The sequence below is a fragment of the Myotis lucifugus genome, unplaced genomic scaffold (genome assembly GCF_000147115.1).
Source record: "Myotis lucifugus unplaced genomic scaffold, Myoluc2.0 scaffold_63, whole genome shotgun sequence".
Taxonomy (NCBI): Eukaryota; Metazoa; Chordata; class Mammalia; order Chiroptera; family Vespertilionidae; genus Myotis; species Myotis lucifugus.
In genome coordinates, this window is record NW_005871111.1 from 5,266,418 (window position 1) to 5,285,730 (window position 19,313).

The 19,313-nt window shown below is 35.5% G+C and overlaps 1 protein-coding gene across 1 annotated transcript in view; it reads right to left on the reverse strand.

The window, feature by feature from the left end:
- Positions 1-1,021: 1,021 nt before the first annotated feature.
- The window catches only part of WDR78 (WD repeat domain 78), a 55,703-nt gene continuing 37,411 nt past the window's right edge, over positions 1,022-19,313 (reverse strand). The window contains exons 10-17 of the mRNA XM_014456771.2: positions 18,202-18,288; positions 16,881-17,032; positions 14,685-14,842; positions 13,756-13,877; positions 8,935-9,033; positions 8,087-8,313; positions 7,158-7,314; positions 1,022-2,287 (exon numbers count right to left, since the gene is read on the reverse strand). Of these exons, the coding sequence (XP_014312257.2) occupies positions 2,237-2,287; positions 7,158-7,314; positions 8,087-8,313; positions 8,935-9,033; positions 13,756-13,877; positions 14,685-14,842; positions 16,881-17,032; positions 18,202-18,288 (1,053 nt within the window). The 3' untranslated portion in view covers positions 1,022-2,236. The remainder of the gene's footprint in view (positions 2,288-7,157; positions 7,315-8,086; positions 8,314-8,934; positions 9,034-13,755; positions 13,878-14,684; positions 14,843-16,880; positions 17,033-18,201; positions 18,289-19,313) is intronic.

Below are 19,313 nucleotides of genomic sequence, written 5' to 3' on the forward strand. Positions count from 1 at the left end.
TCTACAATTATCCATGTGTGAAAATCTTGCAACTCCAACATGCCCCTTGAAATCATGTGCTTCTCTGTCCTCCATAGCACCTGCTGTAGATGCTGAGCTTTCATTTATTGCTGGTGGAAATGAAAACTGGCACAGTCAGTTTTGGAAGACAGTTTGGGAGTTACAAATCCAAACATACTCTTACCATATGGTTTCAGCAATCATACCGGTATTTCCTCAAAGGAGTTGAAAACATGTACATAGATATCATAGGAACTTCATTCATAATTGCCAAAATTGGGAAGCAACCGAGATATCCTTCAGTAAGTGAATGACAATTAACTGTGGTTCATCCAGACAAAAAGGCAAAACTATCGAGACAGGATGGGGGAGGGAAGGGATAAATGGGCATGGCACAGATTATTTTTAGGGCAGAGAAAACACTCTCTATAATACTACACGTAATGAATGTATGTCATTATCCATTTGCCCAAACCCATATAATGTATAACACTAAGTGAACCCTAAAGTAAACTATGGACTTTGTGTGATTATTATGTCTGTATAAGTTCATCAGTTATAACAAACTTACCACTCTGGTGTTAATGTTGATAACTGGAGAAGCTATGCATTTCTCAGGGCAGATGGCATACGGGAAATCTCCATACCTCCCTTTCAATTGTGTTATAAACATAAAACTGCTCCAAGAAAATAAAGTTTTTAATTTTTTAAAATTTTATGGTAACCAAAATTTTCTAGTGAGAATCCAAAGTCAGCCTAGCAAACCAGCAAAATAATGCCTTCTATAGTTTCTATAACTCTCAAGTGAAAATCTTAAAGTAAAAGTGTGATGCTAATCTAAAAGTATGGGAGAGTCTACAAGAATGATGTTCAGAAAGGTAAAATGGAATAGAGTCAGTTGCCCAGGATCCAGGAAGTATAAAATAGCTTTATTTTTCAATTAGGCTCAATGAGAGTAGAATATGTGAAATTATTTTAATGATCAAAAATACATAATAAAAAGGAACACTTTTTTCCCAATGAAATTAAGTTTTTATTTTGTTGCACAGGGTGCTATGGAAAGTCCAACCTTTCAGAAAGACAAGGGGATGTGTTACAATAGACTTCTACCAGTAGTAAATGCATGTTCCTTATAACATGACCTCAGATCTCAGTCTACCTAAAAGTTGCCTTGCTTTTGTTTAACAGATGGCTCCAAAGAAATGGAGATGTTGAAGAAATTGATACTTGTGAAAGGTAGTTCCCACTGTTGCATGGATTGTATTCTTAGTTTTAATACATATCTTTTTTAGAGAGTTTAGTGAGTTTTAAATGCCTTGTCTTGTCCTCCTCACGTAACATGCTTTATAGGCCATACTGTCCTTCAGCCTCAGTTAACAAAAACCAGGACTTGTTGAAACAAACAGCATGGAACAGACTGTTAGCAATCTATGTTTGGAGGAGTCACTGCCTCCTACTCCTTCTATTTCCACAAGCTTGCCCTAGAAGTCATTATAAAATAACATCCGGATGCAAACTATAGATCAGGGACTTTCTGTTTTCTCTGTGGGCCCACTTAAGTCTGGGCAGATTGCGGGCATGCAGAGGAGGGAGCCCTGATGTATCCCAGACTAACTCTTCTCCCTGAACTGTGAGTGTCATGCCTGCTGGCCAAACAGTGCAATTCTGACTTTTGCTGTCATGTCTTTTGCTTGTCAAATAGTCTAATAAAGTTCTATAGCTCAGCTCTCAGATCTAAGAGGATGAATATTGATTTAAAGTTGAGTGTGAGAATCCAGTATTTTCTTAATACTAACACCTGCATAATTCACAAACCTTGGAAAACAGAAGATTTAAATGTGTATAGAACTTAGACTTAATAAAGATTTTTGTTTAAGTAATTCTAATAACTTCCAAGCTTTTCTTCTAAAGGAATAATAATTTTCTAACATACATAGACATTTTATAAGTATGTATGTGTACTTGGAATACGATTAAGAAATGGAGTAGGAGTATCTTTCAAAAATTAAGAAAATCCCAACAATACCCTTACAATTAGTTTGGATAAAAAACTAACAACATATCTCTGGAATAAAGGTTGATTAAATTTCTATTAAGTTCAAATAGAAGTTATACATTAAATATTGTTTTCTAAAATCAAAATCCCAGCTTACTGCATCCAATCAGACTATTAGATATTAAACATTGTTCCTTTAAAAAAAAACAATTAACAAGAAAGGATATCAGTAATGACAATTTATGCTGGTTGATTTGACCTTGGTCCAAGCAAACTATCTATCACATCTCTCTGGAAAAGAAAAAAAAAGTCACACAATTACAATGCAATAAAATACAAATTAAGAGGTAAAGTAGTCTTTAAATTGTCATTTATAACACATATATATATATATGTTAGTGATACACATATCTTATCACTAAGATTGTAAAAGGGAAAAAATCCCTAGTATAAATCTGCTCTTTAAGCAGTTTTATAAGAATTCAGTAAAGGGACAATTCTGGCAGCTCCTGATTAGCTTAATGCATAAAGCTGAATTTTCTCATTAGCTTAATGCATAAAGCTGAATTTTCTCATCTGTAAAATAACTTTTAATCTTAATATTATCTTAGGCTTTTTCATGATCTGTAATACAGTACTTGATTTAGAGAGAGTAAAATGACTGAATTTCTATGTGGATTATGTATTTCATGTAATAATAACAATGACCTTTGTACTAAAGGGGTAAAATGATCATATGTAAGAGGCTGAAACCAAAGATGGGAGGTGAGTTTTTAAGAAAGATGCAGTGAAAAGATGGAAATTGGGAGCAGAGCCTGGAGATTCCCTGATCACACAGTCAAGGTAATCTTGAGAAAATCACTTACGTCTAGAAATAGTTAACATCTATCTACTTCTAAAGAGTGTTCTAAGAGTTGAGTGAGCTAATATATGTGAAAGTGTACTATAAACTCTGAAGAGTTATAAACACCTCAGATAACATGTAGGCCAGTTCCTGTCTTTTAGCCGGTACCATAATTCTCTGTGGCTTTCCTTCCATCCTTCAAGTCCTGACACTCCCAGTCAGTTCCCAGGTTGCTTCTCAAACCCATCTCTTTCTAGCTTGTTCTCACTTGGGTAAATATAATAGATCACTTCCATAATTTGTTCACTATTATGTTCTTACTGCTCCAAATAGACCCTGCCATAGTGCATACTTAGTAAATATTTGCTGAAAGAATGGTGTATTTTTTTCTGCCTTCTGTGTCTCTCAGCATGAATTTATTGTGTTTGTGTGTTTTATGTTTCTAAAACCCCATTTTGAAGATTTTACTTTTATTTTTTCTTTAATCTGGGGAAGGAAAAGGTAAAAGCCCAAGTACATAGAATAATATGACAAACATTTGTTCACTGAAACGTAAGAGTAGAAATAATATCCAGGAGTAATTCTCTACAGGCTGCCTCCAAAAAGGGAGTTTCTTTGTGCAGTGTCCCATTGAAACTGGCTTCTGCCAAGTGCTTGAACCATAATTCTGTACAGTGCAAGACTTGGGCCCCCAGCAACCAATTCCCATCCTGCCAGGAGAGAACTGGTGCTTCAACAAACAATAAATGCTAACGTGTTGGTTAATCCTGTTGACAACTGGCTACATCACTTGCTATAATTGCAAGGCTTGGATCCCAGGCGCCTGTTCATGCCAGGTGCCATACTGATGTTACCCCAAACCATGAATCCTGACTTGACAGGATAGGGCTGCATCCAATGTTCTGCTATGTCACAGCACAATTGTATTCTGGTTTTTTATCACATCAGAGAGGGGGGCAGAGTTTCAGAAATCTCGTCCCTCAAAACCTCCATAGTCCAAGGATCCTTCTCCTTCTCCTTCTCCTCCTCCTGCTACTGTGCAAGGCCACAAAGGGTGATGGGCAATGCAGAGATACGGGGGAGCTGTGGTCTTAAAACTGCTGTCGATCCTTTCTCCGTGGGTTTTCCCCAGTGAACCCTGCTGAGCATACATGGTATGTGTGCTGCCTGGTACTTTGCCTTTGGAAAACACATATCTACTCAACCAACAAATGTCATCTTTGCCTTGGAGACCTTTCTTGTTTTGTTAATTCTCACCTGAGGATATTTTTTTCCATTGATTTTTAGAGAGTGGTAGGGAGTAAGGGAGGGGGGAAGGAGAAAGGGAGGGAGGGAGGGAGAGAGAGAGAGAGAGAGCGAGAGAGAGAGAGAGAGATCTGAGAGAGATAAATTAGTTGGTTACCTCATGCATGTGCCCTGAAGTGGCCAGGGATTGAACCTGCTCCCAAGTATATGCCCTTGACCAGGAATCAAACCCATGACCCTTCCATGCACAATCCAATGATCTAACCATGGAGCAACACTGGCGAGGGCAGCCTTGGATACTTTTTAATAAAAGAAATAAAACCATACTGATAACATTAAAGTTCCCTTTGCAGCCCACCCCAATGCTGTTCTTCTTTCAGCACTCACTTCCCGGAGGCAGCCTTTACCATAAATTTGGTACAGATTTTTCCTATAGAATGAAATCATAAGACTTCCAAAAATTTTATTCACTCTTGGTTAAAATTAATGGGAAAATTATAGATCATAATGTTACTTGATAAGATATCTTGATAGAAAATAATGGCATTAATTGCTTTGAGACTTCAAATTACTGTTATGATTATAATTCTCTGCAAAGCTACAAAAGAGCTATATGAGTTAAGCTCGTGTTTGACAATAAGTAATATAAAAACTGATTAATAATTTAATTTCCCAGAAATATAATCTTTAACCTTTAGAATATTATGAACAAAAGCATAAAAGACTTATTTGTATTAGGAAACTATATTTATTTACTAATTTATGGAATATATTTGTTAAAAGAAAATTTTGCTCACCAGCATTGAAATCATTAAAACACACATACACACACACTAGTTTGCCAAAAATGTTCAGACTCTGAGTTTTGCCTACTTTCTGCTTACATGGCATACTGCTCACACAAAAAAAGATGTCTCTAAATGATACAAATCCAAACACAGAAATGAAACATTGTCTTCCACCTTCCAGTCTATACATTTACTAACTATAAGCATGCCTAAGAACACAGTTTTATTTTTTGTGTTTAAATAATATTACAAAATCATATTTTGTACTTCCTTTCATGAAATTTGCTTTTATTGCTCAATACTATGTATTCAAAATGTGTCATATTGACATGTTGAAATATACATCATTTAAACTTTGGTATTGTAGTCACTCAGGTGAATGTGCTATATTTTACTTATCCAGTTCTCCACTGATGATCATTTAGGTTGTTTCAATTACTTGATAGAAATCAATCAAGTGATGCAGCAACATGTTGCAGAGCTCCATAAAAGAATGGAGAAGGTAAGTAATATGTAACTAGACTTTAGGAGACAAGGGCTTTGAGACCTCTCCATATGGAGGATAATGACAAATCAACAGTGCGACAGGACTCGGCAGTTAGGAAAATTCCTTTAAATGTCTACAGTCAATATGCATCTCAGCCAGTTGAGAAAATAATCTCCAAAACTACTTAGGATGTTTCATTTGTTTCTTTATTGAGAAAACATATTTTTACCCTCAGAAGAATAAGAATTGTATATGGAAATAATGCAGCAAATTAAACAGATAATTTTACTATTTTTGTATTAAGGAATTTATAAATATTTTCTTTTTTATTTTTTAAATATATTTTTATTGATTTCAGATAGGAAGGGAGAGAGAGATAGAAACATCAATGATGAGAGGGAATCATTGATTGGCTGCCTCTTGCATGCCCCCTACTGGGGTTCGAGCCCACAACCCGAGCATGTGCTTTTGACTGGAATCAAACCTGGGACCCTTCAGTCCACAGGCTGATGTTCTATCCCCTGAGCAAACCAGCTCGGGCTATATATTTTGTATGTTAAATACTTATTATATATAAGAGAACCTGTCATATTAAATTGTCTAACAAATAAATTTGTGACTTTGATTTATTTTTATGTATTTTTAATTTGTTTATTTATTTATTTAGCATTTACAGTCAAATAAAGTTATGGTTGGGGTAGAACTCTACCTCTGACATGTGACCCAAATCGAATAAACACATCTGCCTTCCCTGACCATATTTTTCTCTGGTTGGATATTTAAGTTGTTTCCTTCTTCTTTTTGTTTTTTAATCCAATTACAAATAATGCTATAATTAATTTCTTTGATTGCCTTTATGAATATTTCTACAAGATAGAGTCCCAGAAGTGGATAGTCTTGGCTCATATTGCTAATTTGGTTCCAAAGAAGTTACGCCAATTTCTATTCTAAACATCAGTATAGCCGAGGACCTATCTTATCAAATGTTTGCCAGTACTGAGCAGTCCCATTAAAAAAAAAAAACCTTTGTTAATTTGATATATGAGAATGCTATCACATGTTAATTTAATGTAATAATTTTTTATTTCTTTAATTATTAGTGAGGTTGAATTTTAAAATATAAGATACTAGTCATTTTTTTGTGAATGAAGTTTCCAATCACTATCTACTCTCTCCTGGAGTCTTAGTGTTTTTCCTTATTGATTTCTGAATATTTTAATGTTTTTAACATGTTTATTTTATTTACTGTAATATTTTCCAGATTATTGCTTAAAATAGAAAGTTAAACATAAGAACCAGAAAAACTTGAAAAGCTACCTTATAAATAATGGACATCTTTGATATTACTTTGCTTGTCAAAGTTTTACAACAAAGCTTTGGTATTTGAAGATCAGAGAAAGGGACTAAGGATAATGCTAAACCAATAGAAACAAATGCTTATTTTAGGAACATTGGATAATATCTAAAAATATTATTTCTTGTAAAAGTTTTTGTATATATTTCAGTAAATTTTCAGCTATATTTAACAGTTATTAAGTCCTAAGTAAATATTAGGTACAATTTTAAGTTCTTTCATATGACATTTATAAATCTTATGCTCAAAACATCATTATTCCAATTTTACAGACAGGGAACAGATAGGAATCATGCCAAGTAGGTAGCAGTTCTTGTAACTTATATTTTTTCCATTGCACCACACTTAAGATATAAGAAATGTAAAGCCTTTCCTTGTATGACACAAAATTGCAACTAAATAAAATCATACAATTACATGAAATTTTGACTTTTGAATCTTACCCGGCCAGAAGACAAAGCAGTGGGCATATTTCTCAGTTCATACACAGCAACCTGTCCATCACTGTCTCCCACTAGAAGGCAATCTGTTTGTTTAGCGAAGAGAACAGTTGTGAACTTGATTCCAGGGTTAGCAACATTCACAATTAGAGGATCCAAACTGTAATACAATATTTTATTTGTAAATTCAGTTGTTGTTAATATGTTCTTTGTATATTCAGACTTAGAGAAGTCTGAAATATTTTTTGTGATTTTATGCAATAAAAATAAAAAGCTTAAGCATTTTCAAAATCAAAATAACTGCTTCTTAATATTATATATCAGTATTTAATCATTTGAGGAGATGAATAATATAACCTATTTTCTTTTTATTGATTTTTATTGATTTTTAGAGAGTGAGAAAGGGTGAGGGGTGAGAGAGAAACATCGATGTGGCATTGACACAGTGACTGGCTGCCTCTGGCATGTCCCACATGGGGGATAGAGCCACAACCAGGTATGTGCCCTGACCGGGAATGGAACAGGCAACCTTTTGGTGTATGGGACTATATCCAACTAACTGAGCCACACTGGCCAGGGCAATAGAACCTATTTTCATTCAAATATGTTTATAACCACATAAGTAATTAATATTAATATAGCATCCTGGCATACATCTTTATTCTTAAAGAACTCTCATAGTATAAACTATTACTTGTTTCAAAGTAAATACAGGGTGGGGCAAAAGTAGGTTTACAGTTGTGAATACAGAAAACACAGAGTTTATTCTTGTGTTATTATTAATCATTGCATTGTTTTCCATATGAACAACTGTAAATCTACTTTTGCCCCACCCTGTACAGGTCTCTGTAACCAATGTCAAAACTTACAGGTATCATTTAGTTTGACCTACTTCTACTAGAAACATCCCCAAGAAAAATATTAACACTTACGTGCTGATGTGAAGGTCCCAAATCTCCACTCTGTTCTCATTTGCAGCTGCAAATATATAGGATGATTTCGGGGACCAGGCAACATCATAAACAACATAAGTAGTCGGATAAAAACTCAAAAAAGGCTTGGTATTTTCCTGTTGCCATATAATAACGCCCCAATCTGCAGAACAGCTTAAGAACACATCATGACAAAACGGATTCCATGCTATTTTATACACTGGACCCTTAAATTAAAAAAATAAATTAAAACACATTGGTAAATAGTATTTAATATCTGATACTTTAAACTTCAACAACAAATTTAAAATGCTAAGATTTCTAGAAGATTTATCCACCACGCATTATTATGTGGGTATTATTTTAGCTGAAAGTAACATCATAAATTGAATCGTCTCTAAATTATGCCATACAAAAACATTAAAAAATAGTTGATACAATACTCACTAAATATTAATACATATTATACATACTGACTTAAAAATATAAGGAGTGTTAAGAAAAAAGAAATGAAGAAAATATAGGTGGAACAATTGTAAAAGATATGCAGAACAGGATATGCAAGAGACAATTTTATTTTGGGATCAGCATGTTATAAGCAAAGTCAGAAACAAATAAAACTTGTGACTTCCATAATGTGCAAGAAAAAACTGAGGATATCTGGAAGCCAAAAACAATGCCCCACACATTATTGGTAGTTTCCATGCAAGCAAGCACTTATTTTGAGTTGATATTTTTAACTCTGAAGGTGTAAATGTATTGCATATTTAAAATACTATGCATAATGATATTATTGTTTCAGAAATATTTCAAGATACATTTTCCATACTTACTATAATTAAACTAACCTTATGTCCTCTGTAGGTATCTAGGTATTGTTCATTATATGAACAAGAACATTTGTGAATGTGACCTTCTTCAGTGCCAGCCAAATAGATATTTGTGTCCTACAACACAAAAAATCAAAATGCATTGGTTTTTGATACGTTAGTAAATGTGCTAAATAGAAGATTAGACCACTCAAGATATATTAAAATCAATTCAAGAACCAAAACTAGAAATACTAAAGATAGTTGTCTGTTGCCTTTTTCTTTCTAACATGATTTTACAATAATTAAACTACTTGAAGAACTACTGTGCAAAGAAAATATAGATTTACTTTTTGCTGGAATAGAGGATATAACTTAGCATCCTATCTAGAAATTACATGGACAAACATTGGCTTAAAATGAGGAAGAAACCTTTTAACACTTAGAGCTATCTCTCACTGGAACTAGCAGTCCAGGGAAATAATAAGTGTTCTTTCAATAGAACAAGTCAAGAAGAAGGCAGATGACTTAATAATAGCTATTTATGTATATAATGCTAAGGAAATGGTTCTTGCTGGGAATGAGAAATTGAACTAGATGGTGTCTAGTTCAAAAATCTATAACAAAATGTATGTATTAAATGAGGATTTTATTTTTTTAAATATATTTTATTGATTTTTTACAGAGAGGAAGGGAGAGGGATAGAGAGTTAGAAACATCGGTCAGCTGCCTCCTGCACACTCCCCACTGGGGATGTGCCCGCAACCAAGGTACATGCCCTTGACCGGAATCGAACCTGGGACCCTTGAGTCCGCAGGCCGACGCTCTATCCGCTGAGCTAAACCGGTTAGGGCTAAATGAGGATTTTAAATGCATTTCCTAGCCCTAACTGGTTTGGCTCAGTGGAGAGAGCATTGGCCTGAGGACTGAGGGGTCCCGGGTTCGATTCCAGTCAAGGGCATGTACCTTGGTTGTGGGCACATCCCCAGTGGGGGGTGTGCAGGAGGCAGCTAATCGATGTCTCTCTCTCATCGATGTTTCTCACTCTCTATCCCTCTCCCTGCCTCTCTGTAAAAAAAAAAAAAAATATTTTTAAATGAATAAATAAATGCATTTCCTATAGTGAAATAAGTCATAGTTAGAAAGTCTGAAAGTAAGTGTTCTATGTCCTAACTATGTGGGGTCAGAATCACCTGGGAGCATTTTAGAACTGCAGAATCTCGCCTTACCCCAGATCTACTGAATCAGAATCTGCATTTTCACAAGGTTTCCAAATAATTTATATGTACATTAACATTTTAGACACACTGCTCTAGTGTGTACCAGTACTTAAGAATGCAAATACTAGATCATGGGGCATATGCAATTTTAAATTACACAAAAAGTAAAATCCGTCCCCCTTCCCCCAAGTACCATTACTAATTTACATTCAGCAGTAAATAAAAGTTCCCTTTGACCCACATTCTCTTCAACAGTTGGTCATATCAGAAATCTTAAATTTTGCCATTTATTAAGTGTAAAATTATACCTAATGGTTTAGATTGCCATGTATGTGAATATTAACAACGTTGAGCACACTTTTATTTCCTCTTCTGTTCACATCTCTGGACTATTTTACTAATAATCTATCTTTTTAATATTTATTTCTTTAAGTTTGTGTTCTATTAGATATTCTTTATTTATTAAATATGTTGCAAATATCTTCTCCCAGTGTATGGCTTTTTATTTTCTTTGGTACCTTTTGATAAATAGCAGCTCTCATTTTAATGTAGCTGGTATTTATATATATATATATATATATATATATTATATATATATATATTATATATATTATATATATATTATATATAATAGATATATATATTTATACTAGAGTCCTGGTGCATGAAATTCGTGCACAGGGGTGGGGGTGTCCCTCAGCCCAGCCTGCACCCTCTCCAATCTGGGACCCCTTGGGGGATGTCCGACTGCAGGACATCCCTCTCACAATCCCGGACTGCTGGCTCCTAACCACTCACCTGCCTGCCTGCCTGATTGTCCCTAACCGCTTCTGCCTGTTGGCCCAATCATCCCCAAGTGCCCTTCCCTGTCGACCCAATTGCCCTCAATTATCCTCCCCTGCCAGCCTGGTCACTCCTAATTGCCCTCCCCTGCCGGCCTCATTGCACCCAGCTGCCCTTCCATGCCAGCCTGGTCACCCCTAATTGCCCTCCCCTGCTGGCCTGGTTGCCCCCAAATGCCCTCCTCTGCCGGCTTGATGTTGCCCCCAACTGCCCTCCCCTGCTGGCCTGGTCCCCCCCAACCACCCTACCCTGATAGCCTGGTTGCCCCCAAATGCCCTCCTCTGCCGGCCTGATGTTGCCCCCAACTGTCCTCCCCTGCTGGCCTGGTCCCCCCCAACCACCCTACCCTGACAGCCTGGTTGCCCCCAAATGCCCTCCCCTGCTGGCTTGTTTGCCCACAACTGCCCTCCCCTGCTGATCATCTTGTGGCGACGTTGCGCGAGGGCATCGTGCATGATGCCATCTAGGCTTTTATTATATAGGATGGTACTTTTTTGTGCCTTGTTTAAGAAGATTTTTTCTACTTTGAGGTCATAGAGATATTCTCCTACATTTTCTTCTAAAAGTGTTTTTGTGTATGATGGATGCAGTAAGGATCTAATTCCATCTGCAGGAAACTTACAGCTTACATTATACTCAATCACACTTAATAGTAAAAGACTGAATGCTGTTTCCCTAAGATAAGGAACTAGACAGGGATGTCTGTTTTCGCCATTTCCATTGCCACTTGTGCTAGAGGTTCTAATGAATGCAATCAGGCAATAAAAAGAAATAAAAGGTAACCAGATTAAAAAGGAAGAAGTAAAAGTCTTTATTTACAGCAAGCATGTCAAACTCATGGCCCGAGGGCCACATATGGCCCACAACAAATATTTTTGTAGCCCAGCTAATATAACAGTTTGTAAGAAACATTTTAATAAAAATTTTGTAATTTAATTTTTACAATATCCTGTTATACATAATTATTAACTAACTACAACATTCGCTAATGACTGATTCCTATAATCGTGTTGCATTCATTTCCCTTATGTGCCCTATGTGCAGGCGCACCATTTCTCTCCACTAATACTAGCAGCGAATATTTTAGCAGCCGATTGCCACGTCATTAGTCTTGGACTGCCTTGTTTGGTGTGCACAACAGGAAATATTTCACTTTCGGAGAACAAGAAAAATAGGCTTATTTGCATTACGCTTATTAATTTGTATAGTTATTCAGTGTCTGGTAAGTTAATGTTCAAGAAAAAATATTAATTTTTATTAAAATGTTCTATTATGTTATGTTAACAATTACTCATTTATTTCAGCCCTTTGTATTCAGCATGTCTCAAAATAAACCTACATTTCAATGAAAATTGAAGCTTTTGTTTTTTTGCGGCCCACATAAACTTCAACCTTGTTTATTTGGCCCGTGTTAGCCTTTGAGTTTGACATGCTTTATAGACTACATGATCATCTTGAATTCCTCCCACCAAGGAACATTTCTAGGACACCAGACTAGGGCTTCTCAACCCAGCACTATGGACATTTTCGGCCAGCTAATTCTTTATCTGGTGGTGGGAGATGGCGATGGTCCTTGCACGATGCATTTATAGTATGTTTCCCCGCATCCTTCGACTTTGTTCACTAGACGGCAATAGCATTCCTCCCCATGCCCCACCTCCTCCAGCTGTAAGAACCAAAAATATGTTACGACATTGTGAAAAGTCTCCTGGTGGGAAAATACCCACCAGCCTGCCCACGCTGAGAACCACTGTTATAGAGTTAGGTGAAAAGTAGATTACAGGAATTTGAGAATGAAGGCAGTTAGAATATGCTAGCACTGTTATAAAAGTGAAACATGACAAAGGCCTGAGCTACATTAACAAGGAGTACGCTTGGGCTGGAAGGAGTGATGCAGTAAGACTTCACTATCATTTGGATGCTAGGATAGAACAAAGTAGGAGCTCAAGTTTTGTTTGCATAATTAGGTAGACAACGGTGACACTAAAGAGATGACCATATTACATATCAGAAAACATTAGGATATGTTTTCGTAGAAGTGGGTCATAATGGCTGAATTTTCTGACTCCAAAGAACCTCCAGATAAAAAGAATTTTAAAAAGTAGAAGTTCATTAACTGTGCTTCGATTTGATTCTGGGCTTGATAAGCAGGAACTTAACACATTGTGGGAGGATCACGAGCATTCTCCTGTTTCATATTACTCAGTGTTTTACATAATGTTAAAGGCACGCCTTAAAATTAAATACCCATTGCATTTTGAAGTTATTTATTACATGTTCTTACAAGCTATTATCTTTTTAAAGTGTGAGACTTTGTAAAACCTTTTTGTACTCGTTTACTAGAAACTTATCTGGCCACTGGGTAAAGCTGGCAACAAAACTACTGGTGCGCAATGTGTTAAGTAGTCTTCCTGATGCCTAGAGTCATAAGAGCAACCCCTCACATGGAGGATCTAGAGGACTATATGGTACATTTGGTTTCTATTGGAACAATAGCGCAGCAGAGCAGACAGGAAGGGCAAGGAGGGGCACTCATTATACATGCAGTTGTAAAGAGGATCTTGCCATAGTTCCTCAGAAATACAGACCTTTTCTCTGGAAAGAAGATAAAGACAGAGTATAGTCAACTGGAATGTGCCATACCACCTTTGGTTGACAGCTGTGTTTGTTATTTTCTTACTTACAAGGCACAATATTAGTTAACATGCTAACTTTTTGTCTTGCTTTATATCTTAATATACTTCCATTATTGGAAGTTGTTATATGCAATAGTAAATCATGGATTGAAATAATTTACCTTGGGATGAAAAGCAAAGCACATCCCAGGAGCTTGACGAGATATCAAAGCTTCACCTTTCTTTTCCTTTTCCCCTCCTCTTCTGCTGATGCTGGCAGTAGTTCGCTTCAAACGCATCAAATCTTTATTTAAAGAAAAAATACAGTACATTTCTTAGGTCCCCCAAGGGTTTCAAATCATGAGATGCACAGATTTTTATTTCCTTCATGGGGAGATATTAGTGTGATTTCTCCCTTTGATCTGTTTTTTCATGACTCTGAAAATATAAGGTTTTAAGTGCTTTCCCTGGGACCAATTTAGGGTTTTTAGTAGTTAGAGGAAGCTAGGATGGTGAGTGGAGCAAGTACATACCAGGGGAAGAAAATCAATTGCCATATGATTTAATACATATACGCTGTTTCTGCTACATTGGTGCCATAATTCCAAGCAATTATATAGACATCTGAATTAATTTTTAGAATGAGGCAGGGAAGAGATAAATAAATGGAAAAAAGTAATGGGAGAGAATAGAAGAAAAGGTTTCCTGCTTTAGAAAACTAAGTTTGCAAATATAATAGTGTTGTTTGAGAGTGTTAACTAGTTTCAACTGAAATCCTAAACTGTCCCCAAACCAATTTATTAAAATTATTTGAGTGATAAAAAAAAAGAAAAAATATATCTTATTTATCACATGAAAAGGTATTGTAGATATAATATGTCCCTTCTGCAAATAATGATTTCTGCCATCTTCTGCATGTGATTAGGTTAAAATTAGCAAATACCCAAACTAGATGCTTACAAAAAAATGACCAAGCCCAGTTTTATTTTCTTATTTAGCAAAACCAAAATTTTTCACCTCTTATACATGGTTTACTAGGAATTTTTAATTCAGCCTATAACAAGAGAAAGATAACTTGATATCTATTTATTAGTAGTATTTTTTTTTTTACCATAACAGTCCAGTCCTTTGCGTATAACCCATTTGGCGATTCTTCCGTCTGCTGATATAGAAACTAGTATTTCTCTCTTGTCATCACCTGTTGTTCCTCGATCTTGTTCTATCCACTGTAGTTGCCATATAGGTTCCAAATGTTTTTGAGGTGATTCACTGAAACAGAAAAGTACTAAATATATACTCATTATAAGAATTTTTTTAAAAAAAGACTTAGAGTACAAGTGATAAGGACAACACCATAGGGCACTATAACCTACTTATAGAGTGCTTTTATTGTTGAAAACTGGATTTTTAATTTAAATATTTTGAAAAACAGGAAAAATAATCACTTTGACACCTAATATTCACTGCCGTTTTTCTCATTTCTTAAAAAGAAAATTGTTACTACATTAATTCTATTGGTTCTCATAACAAATACAAAAGCAAATTATTTCCTTTCTTTTAAAAATGTATTTCACTTATTCTATTCCTTTTATTTTTTCCTAGTTAAATTGTTTAAATTTAGCTTATTTTATACATATTGAATATTAAGTATCTTTATCTTTATAAGGATTTTTTGTAGTTTAAATGAATAAGTTGTTTAAGTTTTATTCACTTCTCAGTGAATTTTAAAATCACTTGTCAGATTACTGACTGCTCTGTTCCTAGTGCTGAATCCCTTGATTTTTTTAATGTGAACTCTCCAAAATAATAGTTCTGAATCTTTTTAAAATCATAGATATCTTTGATTTTATGGTAAAATTTATGGACTCTCTTCCTGGAAATAAGCAGAAAGGCCTCCACTTACAAAACTATGCAAATAATTTCAAAGTTAAGCATAAGAACTTCTGTTTTAATGCCTATTTCCATTCAGTTCCAGCAAAGTTTACTCAAAACTAATATAAATATTCTACCTCATTTTTGCCCCATTGATATATGGTCTATTACAAAAACCTAATGTATTCAATATCCTCCTCCCCCTTTAACTTTTTTATTTTCTCAATATGACTCATTTATTTATTCATTTTTTTTCCTTTTAAGAGTTCTATATCTATTTCTTTTTCATTAAACTTATTGGGCTGACATTGGTTAATAAAATTAAATAGGTTTCAAGTGTACAATTCTATAATACATCACTGTATATTGCACTGTTTGTTTATATTCATTCATTCATTCTTTTTCTTTAAAAAAATATATTTTATTGATTTTTACAGAGAGGAAGAGAGAGGGATAGAGAGTTAGAAAAATCGATGAGAGAGAAACATCGATTCAGCTGCCTCCTGCACACTCCACACTGGGGATGTGCCCGCAACCAATGTACATGCCCTTGACCAGAATCGAACCTGGGACTCTTCAGTCTGCAGGCCGATGCTCTATCCACTGAGCCAAACAGGTTAGGGCCATTCATTCATTCTTAAACACTGTAATCCTGTCACATATCTGATATCATGTGATGGATGTATTGAGCATGCAAAGATAAACAAAACTTAATGTTTGCCCTCAAAGAGCTTACAGCCTCCTCAGGAGCATGATATATACATAAACAATTTATATACAGCATGATGTGTGCTGTGATAAAGTTGTGTATAGCATGCACAAAAGAAAGAAATGGGAATGTTTCCTTGAGGAGATGGTACCACAGCAATCAAGGATACAAACTTTCAGTTATAAGATGAGTCATTTCTGGAAAACTAATATATAGCATGGTGATTATAGTTAATGATACTGTATTGTATACTTGAAGTTTGCTAATAGAGTAACCTTAAGTTTTCTCACCACACATGCAAAAAATAGTAACTATGTGAGGAGATGGATGTGTTAATTAATTTGATTGTGGTCATTTCACAATGTATACAAATATTCAATCATCGCATTGTACACCTTTAAAAAATCAGAGTGTACAACCTAAATATATACAATTTTTCAGTTATACCTCAATAAAATTGAGAAAATTTTTCTTTAAAAAAGAATAAGCATAAAACTTTCAAGCCAAAAGAAATTTGTTGGTGAGGTGGGCAGAGAAGATAAAGGAGATATTAGGGCAAAGCATTCCAGCTGGAGAGAAAATAGGAGAAATTATTAAATGTTTGAAAAATAATGGTACCATTCTCAGTAACAATGTAAACATTCACTCAAGACCAAATAACATTAAATTTTTACTTCTCTCTAAATAAGCATATATTCTACATTTATCTAATTCTTGGATCCTCACCTGCTATCCAGAACTGGAACATTAACGTTGCTCTGTACATTATAAATGGCAATGGTGCCATTGTGATAGCCAACTGCTAAAAGATTAGGTGTTCCAATGGAAAAATCCACAGCAGTAACTCCATATGGACTCTGATAAATACGTTCTGGCCACTGAAACAAAAATACCATATTACATGTTAAACTTGGTTTTGTACACCACAGTAGGTAGGGTCTGATGATGGCTAAAGTGTAGTCTAGTGCCAATGGGGATGTGAGAAGAGTTAGTCTACATTAAGTTACTTTTCTCTTCCTAAGTTGCAGTACAGATGGGAACAAAACCTCCTTTCCCTCCCTTTGATGAATTCTCAGAGCTCAATAATTTTAAGAAATACAAGATGGGCTTCTACAATAATTACTATATATTGGCAACTTTTCAATAGTATTTGTTTGATCAATATAGGACTACATTCTTAAAGAAACAATAATTAGCTCCAAACAAATCATCTAACATATGTGTTCCTATCTGTTCCAAACTCGCTAAGGTACTTTCCTAAAATTCTGTCAAGCATTTTATTGGTTTGTTTCAATGTCTAATCTAAATACTTTCTTGTTTTTAACACCCTATTGGAAAAGAAGACAGCCTACTGATGATGAATCTTGTATCAGTCCTTCTACCTGTTTAAAATTGCTTCTTCCTTTCTTTTATGCTATATAAACCCATCTTTCTAACAAAAGTGGGAATATTTATAAAAACTCTATTTTCATATGATCTTCTGATCCTTTTCTAAGTTTTTTACTTTACCTTTCAGTTGTGAATTAAAACTAAATGTAAAGCTATAAAGTAACAAATTGACTGGGGCTATTTAGCACACACACACACATGCACACACACAAATGGTTGATTCTTATTTATTCTCTTTGAAAAGTTCATGGCAATAAGATGGTCATATTAACCTATTTTATGTCAGTTGAGGATAACAAAAATCTATCTTATAGGGTGATAAGGAGTTATTCATATATTAAGAAACAACCCAGTATTAAATGAAATGTAATTTTCAAAGGATTTTTTTTTTTTTGCAAATTCATTCTTTGTAATTAGCCGTGATAAACAATAATGGTTCAACTCTGGATCAACAGATATAACAGTACATAGTATATGTTCAATAAATATTTATTGAATGAACTTGTAAATGAATTTACTTTAACCTATATCAAAAAGAACAAATTTTAATTATTATGTACTTAAACCAAAAAAAATGTCTTGCTTGAACAACTATCTGCTTTATAATCATGTCAACATTTAATTAAATAAAAATGGGTCTTCATCCTGTTTGGGTTACCATGGGATTCTTTATTGACCAGCAGCAAGCCAATCCTTTTTTTTGCTCTTTAAATCCAAAATGCCCATAGCCAACAGCCAAAAGATCCTGAAAATCAGAAAATTGCATTTAATATAAGAGAGGGTGACATAAATATTTGCAAATGTACAAAGATGCATATTAATGAACTGTGTTTATAATAGTGATAAAACATTTCAATTAAGACTTTTTCTAAATACTAGTATACCCTCTATTTTACTTTACACCTTCATCTTCCTAAGCAAAATTATAATGATAATCAAATTTTCAGATTAAACAATAAGTACCCCCAAAGAATGAATTGCTAACAAGTTCCTTTACATCTATAATAATAAAAGGATAATATGCTAATTAGACTGGATGTCTTCCAGATGTCATTCCGGATGTCCTTCCTGATGAAGCTGGGGCCGGAGGGAAGCCAGCACAGGTCCCGGGTGCCTGCCGGCGGCCAGAGGAGGGAAGCCCCGGTCTCAGGTGCCAGAGGGAAGCCGGTGCTGGCAGCCAGGGGAAGGAAGGTCTACTCTTGCATGAATTTTCACGCATCAGGCCTCTAGTATTGAGATAATCTTCCAAAACTGTTATCTACACTAATAAAAGAGAAACATGGTAATTTGCGTACGACCGCTACCCTTCCCATTGGCTAATCAGCGTATCCTTATGCAAATTAACTGTCAGCCAAGATGGTGGCTGGCAGCCAGGCAGCTGGAAGCGAACATGAGGCTTGCTTGCTCCAGGGACTACAGACTCCAACGTTCCCCGCCTGACTTGCCGGCCTCTGAGCTGCAACTCTAAGAAACTATGTACTATGTTGCTAAACAAAACCCCAGAAACCGGCTGTCAGTCAGCCCCGGACCGCAACATTGTATCGATGTTTTCAGCAGCAAGGCCTCAGAGCTAAAGCTGGCCCAGAATAAAAAAAAAAAAAGAAAACAAGGAGCGGTTGGGAGCTTTTAGTCACCTGCCAGCTGGAAAACAGCCCTCAGCCCCTCAGCCAGCCTGGCCAGGCACCCCAGTGGGGACCCCCACCCTGATCCAGGACACCCTTCAGGGCAAACCAGCTGGCCCCTACCCGTGCACCAGGCCTCTATCCTATA